This window comes from Ipomoea triloba, chromosome 15 (genome assembly GCF_003576645.1).
Source record: "Ipomoea triloba cultivar NCNSP0323 chromosome 15, ASM357664v1".
NCBI classification, from domain to species: Eukaryota; Viridiplantae; Streptophyta; class Magnoliopsida; order Solanales; family Convolvulaceae; genus Ipomoea; species Ipomoea triloba.
Window position 1 is genome coordinate 14,632,005 of NC_044930.1, and position 19,844 is coordinate 14,651,848.

At 34.3% G+C, this 19,844-nt stretch overlaps 1 protein-coding gene across 1 annotated transcript; it reads right to left on the bottom strand.

The window, feature by feature from the left end:
- Positions 1–15,529: 15,529 nt before the first annotated feature.
- LOC116005739 lies at positions 15,530–17,708 on the bottom strand. Its single transcript, XM_031245979.1, has 3 exons — positions 17,106–17,708; positions 15,639–16,704; positions 15,530–15,543 (listed from the first exon to the last, which is right to left on the bottom strand). The coding sequence occupies exons 1-3, from the start codon at positions 17,706–17,708 to the stop codon at positions 15,530–15,532; spliced, it is 1,683 nt and encodes a 560-aa protein (XP_031101839.1).
- Between the last annotated feature and the right edge of the window lie 2,136 nt (positions 17,709–19,844).

Here is a 19,844-nt window from a genome sequence, read left to right on the forward strand (position 1 = left end):
ATGACCGGTTGTTCCAAGTGAACAACCGGTCATAATTTTTCCGACCAACATCCCGGCGACCGGCAGCCGGAATATTCATCCCCAACCAACAGTCGTCTTCTCCGTTGGAGGGTTAGGGATATTCTTCTGCAATTTTGTGTTGCTTGGATTCTCCGTTTGAGCTTCTACGGCCTCCACTTCGGCTGTTTTTTATTTTTGTTTATGAATCTCTGCTTTCAGCAATGCGATTTCTTCCTAGGCTTTTGAATCGTCTTCGTTGCCTCTGTTGATTTCGTGCGTTAGGTGTTTGATCTATGTCTCCAGTGAAGTGATGTGACCGGATTGGTCCCAGTTCTTCTTTTCCGCCATCTCTGCTGGTCTGAGCACCTTGGCTTTTGCATCTCCGGGCGCCACCGCTTGGGTTTCCAGGCGGAATACCTCCCCTTGCGCTGCCTTCAGCTCTGGCACGGCGCAAGATAGTTGTTCCCGGGGCCCATGCGTGGTCTTCTCCGTTGGTGAGCCACGGGGCTGAGGTTGACGCGGTGGATGGTTCCGACTTCTCCGTTCGTCTTCTCCCAAATCCACTGGAGAAGATGAACAGACCGTCCGTCTTCTCCAACGAACAGTGCTGTCGTCTTCTCCGTTAGAAGACGAACGGTCTGTTCGTCTTCCCCATTGGAGAAGATGAACAGTATTGTTCTGCCACAGTACTGTTTTGCTGTGACTTTGAGTTTGGATTTGGGTTTGCTTCTGAAAGTTAGCATTAGAAACATGCAATTTACTGTGCATAATATATAGAGTTAAATTGTGCTCAGATCAGCAAGATTTTAATGTCAGAATAGATTAAGCTTTCAAGTTTTTTGTTGGCTTCTGGTTTCCTGTAAGGTGATATCAAGAGATTAGCACGAACATACAGAGTGGTTTGCTTCTGGTTTCTTTGTTGGCTTCTGGGTTTGGGTTTGGGTTTGCTTTTAGCTAGTTTGTTTGTTGGCTTCTGGCTTCTGGTTTCCAACTGAGAAGACGCCAATTGGTTGGGGATGAAGATTCCGGTCGCCAGAATGTTGGTCGGAAAAATTGTGACCGGTTGTTTACCTGGAGTAACAGGTCATATGGATTTAAATGCACCACAATGACAAGTTCATGTGTTTAATTGAACTTTTTGAATGTTTGAGGGCTTAATTGCACTTTTGGATAAAGTTTGAGGGCCAATTTGACCCTTTTCCCTTTATTTTATTATAATATTAGTGCAAAAGTATTACTCAATTAATTGAATAACATATGATTTGTTTGTCCACAATTATCTTTAAAAGATCGATATGTAATATAACTTATATAATTATATTATTACTAAAATAAATATGGGAAAATTAGAAATAATTTAATTATAATTATTATAAAAATAAATTCAACGACCAATGTTTAACTTAATAACCTTAATAATTATTAGGCAATTATTATTAGTCAATTACACTAATATATGTGCAATTATACTTTTATACCGTAAGTATATTCAGCTTCACCATATCACATTTAGGTTTTTCTTCCTCCTCCATATTTGAATGATTTAATTGTAATTATTATAAAAAATCTACCAATCTATGTTTAATTAATTTTATTTAAGCTTTAAACAATTTAAAATTTTCAAAAGGAAAGCGTTATTAATTTTTATTAAAGTTTTTAATGTTTTTTTAAATAATTTTCAGTCAATTAGTAATTTCCTTTTCTATTACGATCTTTTTATATTTTCAATCAATTAGTAAAATAAGTTTTCTTTTCCATTTTATCTTTATTTTATTGTTTGGGCGGGAATTTCACAAAGGTTGATTTTATTTTTATTAATAGTAGACTAGTAGTATAGAAATAGAAGTATAAATAGGTATTTGAATTATTATTATTTGTGTAAATAATAATTAAAAAATTAAAAAATTATTTTTTTCTCATAAATTATGCAGAAATTGTTTCCATTATTCTCACAATTATAATGGTTTAATTATTCTCATAATTTGGTAAATAAAATTTTGTTACTAATTAAACTTTATTAATTTTTTATCAATTAATTAATAATATTAGATTGTGCGAGAAAGTTGAAGGCGGGGATTTTGCTTTTATTAATAGTATTGATATGTGAATATAGAATCAATATTACCAATTAATAGATATTAGTTAATTTTCATTTTACATTTTCTTACTAAATAAGTTTTATTAATTATTTGACCAATAAAATATTTAATTAATTGACTACAAAAGTTTGGGCAGGAAAATGAAATAGGAGGATTTTTCTTTTATATATAGTATAGATTATATATATATATATATATATATATATATATATATATATATATATATATATATATATATATATATATATATATATATATTATATAATATATATATATATATATATATATATATATATATATATATATATATATATATATATATATATATATATATATATATATATATATATATATATATATATATATATATATATATATATATATATATATATATATATATATATATATATATATATATATATATATATATATATATATATATATATATATATATATATATATATATATATATATATATATATATATATATATATATATATATATATATATATATATATATATATATATATATATATATATATATATATATATATATATATATATATATATATATATATATATATATATATATATATATATATATATATATATATATATATATATATATATATATATATATATATATATATATATATATATATATATATATATATATATATATATATATATATATATATATATATATATATATATATATATATATATATATATATATATATATATATATATATATATATATATATATATATATATATATATATATATATATATATATATATATATATATATATATATATATATATATATATATATATATATATATATTATTTTTTTTTATTTTTTTTAAATTGGGGCCTGGGCCACGGGCCAGACCCGTTAGGCTCGCTCCTTCGCGGGCTACCTTTTCTGTAGCCCTAACCCGCCCCACCGCGGGACGGGTGCAGGCCAATTCGCGAACTTCAGCCCACTTTGACAGTACTTCTAGTGTTGTAGTACCTATTGTTAGGAGATAATATTACGAAAATAATATTTCCAGAAAATAACAAGCACAAAAAATACGAAAGGAATTTCTGGACAAAGGTAAGCTTGAGTCGTGTACTCACTACACTATCCTTAAAACCTTATTTGCTACTTCCATTGGTGCTAGGAGCGTTGTAGCCTAGGTTTCCCAGGATAAAACAAGCTACGGTCTCTAGTTTGAGCACTCAAACAAAGAAACCCGACGAACTAGAACAACGGCCTGAACACAGTATGCAAAGAAAGGAGTAGAAGTAGATTTTCGAGAGAGAAAAGTTTATTTTCATTGTGTGTCAATCTGTTGCTTCTACCATCAACTTATATAGGAGTTGCTGGAATTAATAGCATTCAATCATAGTACTTAATCTGATCATAAACCCAGCCTTGTAATCCCTGTAACGGTAGACCACTACATGAGAATTGATTCAGATAATAAAAATTTGAATTAACTCGGAATTAATTCCGTAACAGATGAATCAAGACTTGAAAGGTCACTACTCGAATCGTACCCGAGGTGAAACGAGACCACGAGGAGTTACACCGAGGTGATCAGATTACACGAATGGACTACTATTCGACTAGTGATTCAGGCTACGGAAGGCCGAACCATTACGCGAGCCGTGCAACCAGAAGGTCGAACCAATTTGGTTCACGGCTCAGGCAGAAACCACGAGTCCTTGGTCGATGACTAGGAGATCACGAGTCCTTGGCCGAGGACTAGGAGACCGTTGGAAAAAAGTCTCGAAAATTTGGCATAACTCAGCCCGTAAGGCTCAAGCTCATTTTGGGATTTGATTTGCACCCCCTGCGTGCGAGAGAGCGCCTCTATGCTATACAATTCCACTAAGTCTAAGAAAGACTCTTGTATAAATAGTGGTGCAAACCTAATTCCCAAACCAATGTGGGACAAAGCCTTATTCTAAAGCTTTCCCACCATTTTTCCAACTCAAATGGGTCAACTTTGAGAACCAATTTCTCATTCACCCATTATCCGTTTTGTGCGTACAATATATCAATCTCTTTGTCTAACTACGAAGAACCCGAATCCACTTTGACCCGACCTAAATCGAAAGTGGACCCCACATATATTTGTACCACAAAATAGCCACTTAAATTGCCATTTTTATGCTATTTTTCCAACACCTACCTACCCAGTCTGAATGTCTATCAAACTACCATGGGAACTGGGAAAACATGCCTTGACTCTCTACAGGTCGCCACTCGTCACCACTCGCTAGTCGAAGGAGTCTCGGTCCCCTCGGACAAAGTCGTAGACTCAGGATTTAATTTTTTACAAATTAAAATTGGGGATTTTGGGTTAGGGTTGGGTGATTGTGATATATACATATATATATATATATATATACAAATTTTTCATCACGCATTGCGCGAATAGGATAATGCCCAATGTTTTTTTTTTTTAGTACTTCACTGTATATCAATACAATATTATATAGGAGATGTTCATGCATATGTAATTGAATGTTGAATTTGTTTATTTAAATCGGTAATTCAAAGTATATGAATGCAAGATAATATATGAGAGGTTGATTATAATTGTCACTAAAATAAATATTTATAATTTTATAAAAACGTTAATCTAAATACTTAGTCTAAAAATGATAGTATAAATAAATATACTATTATTTGTAATAAAAATTTATACAATTTAAATCATATTAATTAATAAAGAAATACGATTTACTTTTAAAATGAACAACTGTGATGTAGTCCAAAAAAATATTATGGGGTAGTTTACTATTTTAATTTATTGAGTTATTTGAATGTCTTCTTTGTCAACAAATCCTCCCCAAGTAGTTAATATGATTGGCTTCATATTATTATTTTAAAAAAATTTTCTAAGTTATTAATAGAATACTTGGTATTTTTCAAAAAAAAAAAAGAATACTTGTAAATAAATATATAACATTATTTTGTATTATAACTTTGATACGGAGTATTTAATTACAACATAGTTTAAAAATAAGACAATGAATAATGTAGTGAATATAAATAATTAATGAATTTGAAGATAAAGAATCTTTGCATTATAGAAAACAAAGACAATATAACTAATGAAATTATATATCTTTTTAATTATTTGATAATGAATAATTTTTATAATAGAGAATAAAAACAATAACTAATACAATTATATCTCTTTTTTAATTTTTTGATAATTAATTTTTATTGTAGAAAATAAAGACAATATAACTAATAAATTATATCTCTTTTTTAATTTTTTGATAATGAATAATTTTTTTTAATAAAGGCATTGTAAACATCAAATTATAAATTAAAGAAATGCATATGTACTATTTTTTTGTTGTAGCTACTAATTTATTTAATTTAATAAGAGTAATAAAGTGGGTACTTATTTTTCAATAATATACTCTAACATATTCGTAGTATATATTTAACAATTATGTCAACTCTGATTGAGATGGAGTTCGAACCTAAGACCTTTCTTATAGAAATTAATGAGCACATTAAAAGTTAACGGAATATTCATTTACTAAAGTTTATACTAACGGAATGTGGGGTTATTTAAGGAAAGAAAATAATATAATAGAGGGTAAAAAAGGAAAATCATAAAAAATTACTAAAAATAAAATAATATGAACTATTCACTTAAGTAGATAATTACTACCAACATTTTTTTCTATTTTTTCTTCTCGTTAGAGCCCTAACTTTATTGACTCTTATTAAGATTGTAGATATAGTTGGGTTATATGGTAAATATAAAAAATATATTAGGTCTAAGATGTAATATATAATAATTTAATATTAATATTAAATATAAACCTTATTTTTATTATTAATAATTTATAATTTATATATCTAAATCTAAATACATAACAAGTCTCAATTCATATTATATCCTTGGTGGCAAAAACTTACGTGATACCGTCTCACGGATCCTTGTCCGTGAGACGTGTCATGTCAATATGAAAATATAACTAATTAGGAATAAAATGTTTGTTACTTATAAGAGAAAACTTAGGGTGTGTTTGGTTGACAAGTTTAGCTATCAGGAATGGTATCAAAGTCATTGTTATTGTTTGGATGATAGGTTTTTAGAACACTACTATGGGTTTTGATTACCCCTCAATTGCAAAGCCCATTCCCTAATAAAATAAGGGTTTCATTTCCCTTCCTCCTCCACTTCCCCAACTATTAATAATCGTTCTCATTCCACCCTACTACCAAACATGTAAAATACTTTCACTAAAACTCATTATCATTACCAAATAATTGATACCAATTTCGATTCTGATTCCGATTCCCATGTGTGAACCAAACACACCCTTAATACTTTTACATTTGTTAGTATAAGTATTACATTTACATATTGACACGACACGACCTGACCCGTCTCACACAAGTGTGACCTGTCCCTGATTTATGTTTGTTTTTCTGTTAATTTTTTATATATATTATATTATAAGAGTTGTACTATATAATTTTTATGGACAAAAATATCCCTACTGTTTATATATGTTTGTTTTCTTTTTCACATTATTATTAGAGTTAATTCCATTTTTGCCCTAGATTTATAGGTGTCAGTCCACTTTTAGTTTTTTTTTTTTTCAAAACATCTCCTTTGGTCCTAGTATTATTGTGGCATGATCATTTTTTGTCATCTATCAACAAAATCGTTTAAATGGCCTTAAATACAAAGGCATTTTGGTCTATTCAGTTCTAAGGGGGCATTTGGTTCATGGAATCTTGGATTACCCCAAGTAATAAGATTACTTCCAGGAAGGTAATGTAAGATTTTGGGAATTTAAGATTTATATATATATATATATATATATATATATATATATAGGATTTGGTTCTGGTGCAGTTGGCACTATCAGGTGCGGTTGTGGGGTTGGTTGCGCGTTATTGATGTTTAATCCATAGAATTATCTCAACCGTTGATCTTAATGATGTAGTTGCGGTTACTTTGATTCAATTTCGCGCACTGAGGGGTAAAATAGTTAGAAAAAATTACTACCTCCGTCCCAAAATGGTTGTCTGGTTCGTTTAATGAGGCTTGATTGAAGTAATTTTTAATCCAATTTTTCATAATATTAAGTTTAGCATTAATATATAAAATTTATATATTTAGAAACTAAATTAAAAGTACTATTAAACACAAAAAATTAAATTTAAAAATAATAAAAAATTACTAAAGAAAATAAGCAAAGAAGAAAGAGTTGATTTGACCAATAAATAGTAAATAGGACAGGTAAAATGGGACAGAGGGAGTACTTTTCTTCTTCCCTTCTTTCCGGTCAATATTCTCAACCATTTTGCAAGTCGTATATTTTTCAAAGGTTTTTCGTTCAGTAAAATACTCAGTATACTCAGTGCGAAGGACACACCATCAATGGCATCTGAAGAAAATGTACCCCAAACGGAGCAACCTCAGCAACAGACGGCGTCTGTATAAGGTAAAATGTCATCTATTTAATAGTTTTTAATTTACAGTGATGCAATTTAGGGTTTAAATTCTCGCACCTTATTGTGTAAATGCAATCACCTTGAGTGCTAATTTTACGCACCCTAATGTCTGTCTTCACGCATCTAGGTATTGTGAGTTGTAATTTACAACTTATGTATTAACATCACGCACATGAGTTGCTAATTTTACGCACCCTAATGTTTTCCTTCACGCACATAGGTTTTGTGAGTTGTATTTTACAGCTTATGTGTTAACATAACGCACCTGAGTTGCTAATTTACGCCCCCTAGTGTTTACCTTCACGCACCTAGGTATTGTGAGTTGTAATTTACAACTTGTGTTAACATCACACACCTAAGTTGCTAATTTTACGCACCTTAATGTTTGTCTTCACGCACCTAGTTATTGCGAGTTGTAATTTACAACTTATGTGTTATTATCACGCATCTGACGTGCTAATTATACGCACCTTAATGTTTACCTTCACGCACCTAGGTATTGTGAGTTGTAATTTACAACTTATGTGTTAATATCACGCAACTGAGGTGCTAATTATATGCATCTTACTGTTTGCCTTTACGTACCTAGGTATAGTGAGTTGTAATTTACAACTTATGTGTTAATATGACGCATGTGAAGTGCTGATTATATGCACCTTTAGGTTTTCCTTCATGCACCTAAGTATTGTGAGTTGTTATTTACAGTGATGCATTCTAATCTCTAATCTTTTGCAGTTTATATGTGTTTCAATGTATTTGTTTGTAACTATAGGTTGGCGTCGAAAAAGGTCAAGGAATTTAACTGTGGTCCCTGTTAGGGCTGTTAACGAACCAAGCATAAACGAACGAAGGATATTCGTGTATATTTGTTAAGGACTTTGGAGTTCGTGTTCGTTTGTTAATGTTTTTGAAAATTTTGTTCGTGTTCGTTTGTTAAGGGTTCATTAGTGTTTGTTAACGTTCATGAACACGTTCACAAATGTGTTCGTTAACGTTAACGAACTCGTTCATAAACATATTCGCGAACGTTAACAAACATGTTCATTAACAATCACGTTCATGAACATGTTCATGGACGCTCATGAACACGTTGATGAACAATGAATAACCAAACACCTGCATATGTTCATGATCACAATTTGTTCGTGAACAACACGTTATGTGTGTGTGTGTGTGTATGTGTTCGCGAACATTATTAACGAACACTAAATGAGCTTGCTCGCGAACATTATTAAATGAACACTAAACGAACTTGTTCGCAAACATTATTAATGAACACTGAACGAGCTTGTTTGTTAACATTATTAAACGAACTCTAAATGAGCTTGTTCGCGAACATTATTAAACGAAGACAAACGAGCTTGTTCACGATCTCTTAGCAAATGAGCTTACCATTGTTCAGACTTTGTCCGTTTATGAACCAAACTTTAAATTTTGTTTGTTAATGTTTGTGTAGCTTAATAAACAAACATAAACGAACGCTTACCGAGCACGAACACGAGTAGTTTGTCGAAAGCTCTGTATGCTAACACCCCTAGTCCATGTTGAACCTGGGGGGGATACTAGTGAGGTTCGAGTTCAAGGTCTAAGGGGCAAAAAGAAACAACGGATTGATCTGAATAATGTTCCGTCTATTAATCCCGAGCCTCATCGCGTCAGTTTATTGATGATGTTTGAGTGTTTAATTAAGCTAAAAAAGATGTTGTCATTGAGATTAGTTTTGGGAGCCTTTTGAATTTGGGAATTGGATATTTGCCCCTACGGTTATTCTATTGGCTCCTTAGTAATTACAATTATATGGTAGTAGGTTGATGTTGTGATATAACAGTATGTTGGATGTGACTAAAGATGACGTAGAGGCTGCTCTAGGCCTTCCTCGAGGAACAATTCAAATCAATTTCCGTCATACTGGTAGGAGTTCACCTTTATTTGCAGAATAGGAAAGGGAACTTAAGAAACCTGATCATCATAAAATAAGGTATCCTGAATTAATTGATGCAATGAAGGAGTGCATAGACAGTGGCGTGTGGTTCAAATGCCATTTTGTGGTGTTGGTGTCTTCTATGTTTATAGAGCACCCACAAAATGGATATGTTGGGTCACAGTTGTTATTTGGACGATGTGTCCCAGATTCGGAATTTGAATTGGTGTGCATTTGTGTTGCGCACATTGATGGATACACCACCGGAGTGGCAACTGAAACAAAGTGAATATTATCCCGGCCCTATTTTGTTTTTGATTGTTAAGTGTTAATACATATTTAATCTATGAAAAAGGTAATAGATAGCAAGTTATGTTACTAACACTCTTCATTGGTATTCAGGTGCATTATGTTGATCGTGTTATTCTTCAATTTGAGCGATTTGTTCCTAGGGTTATTCCAGCATTCATAGGCTGGATATCTGATCATTTGATGGATCGAGAGGTGAAAGAGCTCTCTGCTGTTGGGTTTGGACATGGTAGAATTGAGCCTCGTTATGTACCTCCTCTAGCTTAGTTGCCACGAGCAACTGGTGATGATCAACAACCATCCTCAATCGGTCTTGAGGCTGAAGTGAAACGTCAAGCATCTCCTCAGATTCAACCTCATGTCCAATCTAAGCCAGTTGATGAGTTGCAAGTGTGTTATTCACTTTTTAAGGTTTAATTTTATGAAATATACCTTAAGTTGTGGGAGCACACACCTTAAGGTCTATTTTCACACACCTTTAGTTTTGTTAGCATGCACCTTATGTTTTTTAACATGCACCTTAAGTTCTACTACCACGCACTTTAAGGTCTATTTTCACACACCTTAAGTTTTATTAGCACGCACCTTAAGGTCTATTTTCACGCACCTTAAGTTTTATTAGCACGCACCTTAAGTTCTATTTTCACACACCTTAAGTTTTATTAGCACTCATATTAAATTTTTTAACACGCACCTTAAGTTTTATTAGCAAGCACCTTAAGGTTTATTTGGACGCACCTTAAGCTTGAAAAACACTCTCAATCTAATATATTTTTAATTTTATTGGAAAACATGCATACATTTCTGAATTCATAGAGAATTTGCAAGCATTTGGTGCTAACATGCTAAAGATCATTGATATAGCTCAGAAAACACATCCAATGATTGTAGACAATGACCATGTGAAGGCATTGTAGTCGTTGGCTCAAAAGATGCTTGGTATTGGGAAAGAGGTGGTGCACACAAGAAGAGCCTGAATCAATGAGCAGCCAAGACTCATTTTGGGGAAACGCGGAAAATCTTGCTGCCATTGACCTTGCTATACAAAGATGGCTGGAGTTGCTATACAAAGAAGGCTGGAGTATAGCAAGGAGGTATTTAACATGCCAAGTTTCGGCCTTGGTTTCACTCCCACTCCACCAGATACTAGGAAATGTTCTTGAGATGATGTCGCAAATATTGTTGCGCATTACACTCCCTTGGATGAGGATCAACAGCCTGTTGAACAAGGTTACCAAGAGATTGCTGCCAAGAAGAACGAAAAAGGGAAAGCTGTTGCACTAGAAGTTGAAGTACCTGCCCCACTACAACAACAAATTCAAAGTAGCATAGCAGCAAATGTTGAAGTACCTGCTCCAGTTCAAGTTTCTTCTGAACAGGTAGCACAACAACATGCTGATGTTGAAGTACCTTTTCCATTTCAAGTTTCTACTAAACAGGTAGTAGAACCAACACCAGCCCCAGTAGAACAACAAACTGTGTCAAGTAAGGACACTGGGGCTGAAGTGGCTACCACAATGCAACAATGTTCTGGCTCAAGCACAACATCAGTAGCCCCACTATAGAAGCAACCTTCTCACTCGAGCAAGGACACTCAAGTGGCTACCACAGTACAACAATGTTATGATTCAAGCACAACAATAGCCTCACTACAAAAGCAACATTCTCACTCAAGCAAGGACATTGAAGTGGCTACGACGCTTTGATTCAAGCACAGCAGCAGCCCCACTGCAGAAGCAACCTTTTCACTTGATCAAGGACACCGAAGCTGCAGTTCATAAAAAATACGAGTCGCGTAAGGCTGCAACAGCTCAAGGACATAAATAAGTGGCATGGAGAGCAGTAAAGGTTTTTGAACCAAAGAAATCTCCATTTTTTCAAGAACAGTGAATGTATCTCAACAACTCACACCTGTTGAGAAGGGTTGTCAATGTTGGATTTTTTAAAGCGACGATGTGAATGAGTAAGTTTTACTTAAATTGCCTAGTTGGTTTATGTTAGATGTAGTTGTTAAGTGCACATTTTATAACAATGATTTCCGGAAATAATTTTCTGGGCTTTTGGTGTTTGGAAACGTCAGGAAAATGTGGTCAACGGAAATCACTCCCATTTTTCCGGAAAACAACTTCCGGACAAAAAGTTCAGAAGTCATTTTTCGGAAATGGAAAATGACCTCCTTGTGTCCCTTTATGCGTTCCGGACTTTCGGCGGACTGGTTTCCACTAAAATCAGAGCAGACGTCGGTGTTTTTTTTTATTATAATAAAGATTATTATTTTATATTTTTTATATTTTAAATATAATAATAAAATTATATAATTGTACAACTGTACTCATTTTTCACTCATTTTCCGGAAAAGGAACCAAACACACAAAGGCAAAGGCAATTTTCCAGGATGCAACCAAACACAGAAAATGACTCATTTTCCAGAAAATATTTTTCAGAAATCATTTTCCTGCTTTCCAAACACACCCTAAGTTCTTAAAGATAATATATTTATTCTTGACATAATGTTTTACTATACCTGCATTAATCTACCACTGTTATTAGTGAAGTGTTGAAGCAACCGTTTGCAATAAGCTTAAACAACTCAAAATAAATAACAATTTCTTTGGTATCTTTATGTTGGTTTTTTTTTTAATTTCCAACTCAATTTAACTACTTTTGAATTCTATGTTTCTAAAATTGAACTTTTCTTACCTTCAAATTTTTGAGTGTATGCATATGAGTGATTGGGTGCACATTCTCTACTTATGATTAGGTTTTAGAATGCGTGATTTATTTTTTCTGTGTATTTTTTATGTTTTCTAAGAATTTAATGTGTGATTAAATTGTTAATATTAATTTAATGGCTAAAGTGTCATTCCACACCATGAACTATACTAGATTGTTCAGGCCGCACCATATCTTTCATAATATATATTTCGAGCCACTTATCATTAAATTTTTTTCGCCTAGCATTTTTAAAGGTTTACAGGTTACTATAATGACATGACACAAGTTATTAGCTGATGTGGACCTTCTTTTTAAGTCAACCCCAAAGTTTAATATAAATAAATAAAATCCGGCGTTGCGAGCCCATCCATGTCAACGTCTAAACACCGGCCCACATCCAAGCGTAAGACATCTGGCAGCGGCACTTCCAACCCAAAATCGCCAGGAAGTGTCATACCACCCTCCTCGGCAACGGCAAATTCCCAGCTATCTAACAAGGTATTCAGCTAAGAAGACCAAATCAACCTTCTAAAAGTGCTGTTGGAATCCACCACCGACCCCAACGTCTCCCTTCGGCTGGGCCACCACGTCTCGCAAATCGCAGGAAATATTAAGAAGATGAAAGAGCGTTACCACAAGCTACCCAAGTCCAAGTCTTGTATCAAGACCGCTCACGACGAAGAAGTTTACAAAATTGCTCGTCTGATCGTGGGGGAAGCAGATAAAGAAACCCGCACCACTCATGGTGAAAATTTCCGACAACCGTGAAGGAACCACCGCTGAGGAACCCTCATTCGAAATGGAAAAACTTCCCAACAGCGAGGATTTAGAATGCAGAAAATGATAAATGTCCCAAAAACAACGGAGACATAACTAGAGATGTAGATTTGGGGGATTTTCCATATTTGTTGGAGCAAATGGCTGTGAATTTCACAGGAAACATCTACTTGATGGGCTTAAGGCAATTGGGTTCAAGAAAACTCAAGGGCATGAATGAGCGGGGGAAAGCATTAATGGAGGAAGAATATGAGTTCATAGCTAAGAAGGCTTAGTTTTATCAAGAGTTAATGCTGAAGCCGGCCATGGAGGCTATGAACATCGCCGTTGACAACCTATCACAAAAAAGAAAAAAAAAACCTATGACGAAAAAAAGAAAAAAAATCTATGTCAGCATATTATTACCTATAACTTGTAGGCAACCTGTGAAAAATGCTATGCAAAAAAAAAATTAATGGTAGGTGGCCCAAAATTTATGTTATGAAAGACCATGGTGCGACATGAACAATCCGATATAGTTCATGGTGCGGGATGACACTTTAGCCTAATTTAATTTGTTTTTTTTAAGGCTAAAGTGTCATCTGGACCCTGAACCATACCCGATTATTCATCCCGCACCCTGACCTTTTAAAACCTACAAATCGATGCACAAACTAATTTTTTTTTCCACTAAGACTTTTTTGCCCGTTTCCCAGTTCCATAGCTGACATGGCGCCGGTGGTAGCTTATGTGGCTTTTTTTTTTAAGTCCTTTGATGTCTTGATGTCCATGTAGGCTCCCTAGTCAGCTCCCCCAAATCACAATATAAAAACCAAACCCTATTTGCGATTCTACACTCTTCCTACGGTAGTTCTACATCTCCTATTGCGGTTCTTCAAGGTTCTCCAGGCAACGATCTGCTTCATTAGCATTCTACATCTCGTATTGCAGTGCTTCAAGCTCCTCCAGGCAGCGATATGCTTCATTAGCATACAACACCATTGGAGATGTCATCTTCTTCGAATTCATCACGAGTAAGATCAAATATAGACTACGAGCCTAGTATTTTTTGTTATTGTGGGTTGAAAGCTCCGATTTGCACAACTAGAGACTCGGGCAAAAAATTCTATGGGTGTCAAAGGTGGAAGGTAGTTAGTTTCTAGAAATTTCTTGTTCATTTTGTTAATTTTGTTAATTATGTTATTTTTGTTAATTTTGTGAATTTTGTTAACTTTCGGAAGTAAAGAATTATGGTTTCAAACTTAAAGAATTAGGGGTTAGGGTTTGGCAGTATATTTGTTCAATTTGTTAATTAGTTTCCAAAGTCTGAATTGTATTTATTTTGTGAATTTTCAATGGGTTTGATTATTTAAATTTGACTTGTATAGGATGGAAATGGTTGCGGATTTTTTCTATGGAAGGATCAAAGTGCAAGGACAAGGGAATGCGAGCACGAAGACATAATCAACATGCTAGTTTCTTTGAAGAGTGAGATAGTAGGTGTACGAAACATAATTGTAAATGAGTGTGGTGAAATGAAAAAGGAAAACAAACTACTAAGGACAAAGTGTGTTGTTCTTATTATTGTAATAGTTGAGCTTGTAGCAAAAATGTTGTTTTGAAAAGGTAATGCATTGATATTTTGTATGACATTGAATGGTGAAATGAGCAGCAAACCATATCCATGAAACTGTTTGAAGGCTTGGTGTTGTTTAGAAGGTGATGCACTGGTGTTTTCTATGAACATCTTAAAACTCAATGGATAAAACATACTGTCATACTGCCAAGCTTTGTTAACATCAAACTATACACTACACTATCAATACTGCCAATCTTAATACTCAATGGACAAAGCTATATGCCAATATAAACATTAAACTGTAGAATACATTACCAATTTTTGTTCTGCCCAAATACAACTACACTGCCAATTTTTTGTCTGCCAAAATAAGCAACTACATTGCCAATTTTTGGTTTGCCAAAATAAACAACTACAGTACCAATTTTTGGTGTGCCAAAATAAAGAACTACACTACCAATATTTGGTATGCCAAAATAAACAACAAAACAACACATTGAGCCTATGAACAAATAAACAACACTGCCAGTATGTAACAAAACATTGAGGTATTGTAAATTGAGCTTCACTTCCTGATTTCTGCCAGTGAACAAAACATTAAGCCTGTGAACAATCTGATTACTGCCGGTCTTCCACTTCCTCAACATCTTCCATTGGGCTTCACTCTATGCAAGCTACACAAGTAAAGGAAGCATTGTCAATTACTCATAAACTACAAACAGATAATGTACATGAATTAATTACATAAGAATTGTGTTATGATTATTACCTGATGTTCCAACAAAACTTTCTTGAGACAAGTCTGTCAGTCTTGCACTTCCTCTACCTCTTCCTCTTCCTCTCCCTGTCCCTCTCCCCCTAACAGCAACAGGTGTTCTAATAGCAGATTCTCCTTGTTGGCTTGAAAGTGTTGGACAAAATCGTTTATTATGTCCCTTTCCCTTGCATAGCTGACATGTCATAATCCTTCCCTTTCTAGACAACTTGCTAACCTCTTCACTCATTTTTTTCTTGTTCTTTTCAGTTTCTTCAAGCTTTCTTTTTTTCTTTGGCCTGCCAGTCATCTTCTTTGGTACAGGTGCATGGAGCTCTTCACCCTCAATCCTTGGCCAAAAAATCTCCCCATTCAATGGTTGGATTACATGCTCATATGTCTTCAAGTAGAGCCCCTTACTATAGCATTCATGTATATAATCTTCAGGTTGATGTCCTTTATGAAATATGTCACAAATGCCATGACGACATGGAATCCCACTCAACTGCCACAACCTATAAGAACAACTCGTCAATTGCAAATTTACCTTGAACTGTAATGTGCCCTTTTTAATCTCATATCCCTCAACTCCATTGAATATCACTTCCCAACCTACACTCCCAAGTATGCTCTCATTCAGTTTCTTCAAGACCAATGAGCCATAATTCCCTCTCCAATTTTCAACCCAAACTTTTTTCTTTTCCACCCTCTTCATTGTTGCAACCCTTATATCCTCAAGCATTGGAATTATGAACTTTGACCTTGCATTCAACAAAGTTTTGTTGAATGCCTCATTCAAGTTGTTATCTACCATGTCACACTTCACATCTTCTTTGAAGTAAGCCTTACACCATGATTGCATGGGATATTTGTCAAGATCAACACGGGCAGCAACATCTATTTTCTCTAAAGCCTTCAAGTTTTCAGCTAGTTGTGCTTTATTTGGGGTCTTTGCAATCTGCCAGAAATGAGTCTTTAGTACCTTCCCTCTGTGCCTCTTACTCCAATTGGCATGCACATGCCTAGCACAGTTTCTATGTTGAACTCCAGAGAATAGATCTTGAATGACATTGGACAATCCCTATAAATTATGGAATGCTAAAACAATTTATGGAATGCTTAAATTAAACAGATTCTGAAATGCTTAAATAAAACAGTTTATGGAATGCTTAAAGAACCAGATTATGGAATGCTAAAATAGATTATGGAATGCTTAAAGAACCAGATTATGGAATGCTAAAATAGATTATGGAATGCTTAAAGAACCAGATTATGGAATGCTAAAACAGTTTATGGAATGCTTAAAAAACCAGATTATGGAATGCTAAAACAGTTTATGGAATGCTTAAAGAACCAGATTATGGAATGCTAAAACAGATTATGGAATGCTTAAAGAACCAGATTATGGAATGCTAAAACAGATTATGGAATGCTTAAAGAACTAGATTATGGAATGCTTAAAGAACAGATTCAGAAATGCACCTTTTGTTGATCACTCATTAGAGTCCATTCACTGCTGTTTGTAATGTCCAAATCTGCCTTCAGAAGCTCCAAAAACCATCTCCATGAAGAGTTATTTTCAATTTCAACTACAGCCCAAGCAATTGGATACATCTGATTATTCCCATCCTTTCCAACAGCTGTGAGGATTTCACCCTTCAACTTTCCCTTCAAGAAGCACCCATCCAGTCCAATAAACTTCCTACACCCTGCCAAGAACCCCATCTTCATTGCATGAAAGCACACATAAATCCTCTCAAACACCATGGGTGATGTAGGGACAGTTCTTGTAGTTTTAATCTTCACAGTGGAACCTGGATTTGAATTTAAACACTCTTGAGCATAATCTCTAAGCCTCTTGAATTGAGTCTCATACCCTATATCCAACTTTTTAAGAATCCCCGTTATTGCCCTTCTACACATACTCACTGTGACATTGATGGAGAACTCATCTTTAATTGTCTTGCTCAACTCTGAATAACCAATAGTAGGATTTTGCCTCACCTTCTCTTCGAACTTCCATTCTAACCACTTTTGACTAACAATTCCTAAAGTGAACTGAGAGTTGCATCTATGGTCCAACATTATTGCTTTTACTTGAAAACACCTAGTCCTTTCTTCCCAGCCTGCACTAACATGAAATGCACACCCCTTCCCTAAACATTCTACCCTAACATACTTTAATCCATTTTTTTTCCAGAATAGATCCCACTTTGTGTGTACAGCATAACTAATCATGACAAGCTTGAATTGCACATTATCATCAAAATACAACCCTAATTCAAGAAATGGTGGATCAGATTTTGGATTATACTTGGGGTATTTATCATTGTACTTTGACTGGACTTCATTCCCTTCGTCATCCTGCTACTCTTCTTCAACTGTAGGGGGGTTTTCAGAATCATAATAGACAGAATCTTGGGCATCTTCTAAAGGATTATGTGATCGTTCCACTACTGTTTGGTGTACAGTTTCTTCACCATTTGTTGCTATTCTTTTTCTCCTACCACTACTGTTTTGCACTCTATCCCCCTCACTATCACCTTCAGTTCCCTGCTCACTGTTTTTGTCACTAGCACTCTCATTTTCTATTTCTATTTCACTGCCAATTTCAGTATTTCTCCCTTCTTCACTACCAATTTCAGCATCAGAATCAAAGTCACTAACCTCATGCTCACTCCCTAATTCTGCCTCAACCTCATCCTCAACCTTAGGTTGTTGCACTTCACCCCCTTCAGGCCTAGGTAAACATAAACCAACCACTTGAGCTTCATCTACTCCATGCTCAACATAAATCTCACACTTCTTATGTTGACGAGCAATTTGAGCTAAGTGTAAACTACTTGTATCATTGTGTAATAGTTTTAATTCTTTAAAGGGCTCAGATACCAACTTGTAGGTAAGTGATGCTATTTTCCCATACCTTTGATTTGCTATATATTTGAGTAGATGTGGATAACAGATTAAGTCCGGGTCTACTCTCACTACCTCAGTCTCACCATTTAAATATTCAAACCTAGGGCTACGCACAAAATTACCACCATGGTAAATTATTAATTCAACATTTTCATCCATCCTGACAAAAAGAAACATATTCAATGCACATTTTACACATAAAAAGAAGCAATGCCCACAGTTTATGAAAAGCATAAACATATACTGAATGATTAACTAGCTATGTAGGACCACAATTGTTAAAGCAACATACAAGGACCCACTGTCTGCAAAGCATAAACATATACTCTAAGCAGGACCACAACACAGTACATTAACAGTATATGCATATATTAATCACAGTAGGGCCACATTACAGCAACATCAAAAACCCCACCACAGATTCACTATGTCTACTACACAGCACATGGTTCTGTCTACACTCTACCTTCCAAGTTAACATAAAGTACTCATTAGAGCAAAAAGTGCTAAAAGTACTCATTCAAGTAACAAGTTCTAGGGGTTAATTACACACACCTGCAGTTCTTCGTGTTTCGCAGACTACTTGTCGTTATCGTCCTCAAAGTTTGGGGGGAATTAGCAAGTTGGCGTCGTCCTCATACTTTCGCGATTTGGAGAGAAATTTGTGGTAATTAGAGATAGGGCCCTCAGAATTTGGAGGGAATTAGCAACTTGTCTTCGTCCTGCCTCTGTTCGCAATTTGGAGAGAAGATTTGGGTAATTAGAGTTAGGGTTTGGGTGGGGGGAAATTATAAGACTTTGTTACTTTTTGGGGTAATTAGCATTTGCTACGTAAACACAAAATTATCATTTATTTATTTTTTTTTATCTTACATGGAAAAGGATTTTTTTTTTATAAAAAAAGCCACATAAGTTACCACTGACGCCATGTCAGCTATGGAACTGGGAAACGGGCAAAAAAGTCTAAGTGGAAAAAAAAATTAGTTTGTGCATCGATTTGTAGGTTTTAAAAGGTCAGGGTGTGGGATGAATAATCGGGTATGGTTCAGGGTGCCAGATGACACTTTAGCCTTTTTTTTTAAATTATAATTGGATTTATATAATTACACTATGTTTTATCTTTTAATCTCTTTGTATGTGTTGAGTTCAAGTAGCATTTCTTTGCCTGTGTTAGTTTAACTAAATTTCATTGTCATCCAGGTAGTAGCTTGCTTGAGGTTATCCAAAGGTATTTCTTTTGCAGTTCTTGTTTTAGATTTCATCTTCCAAACTGCCTCATTCTTCAGCTACTCTGTTTCTCTGCTC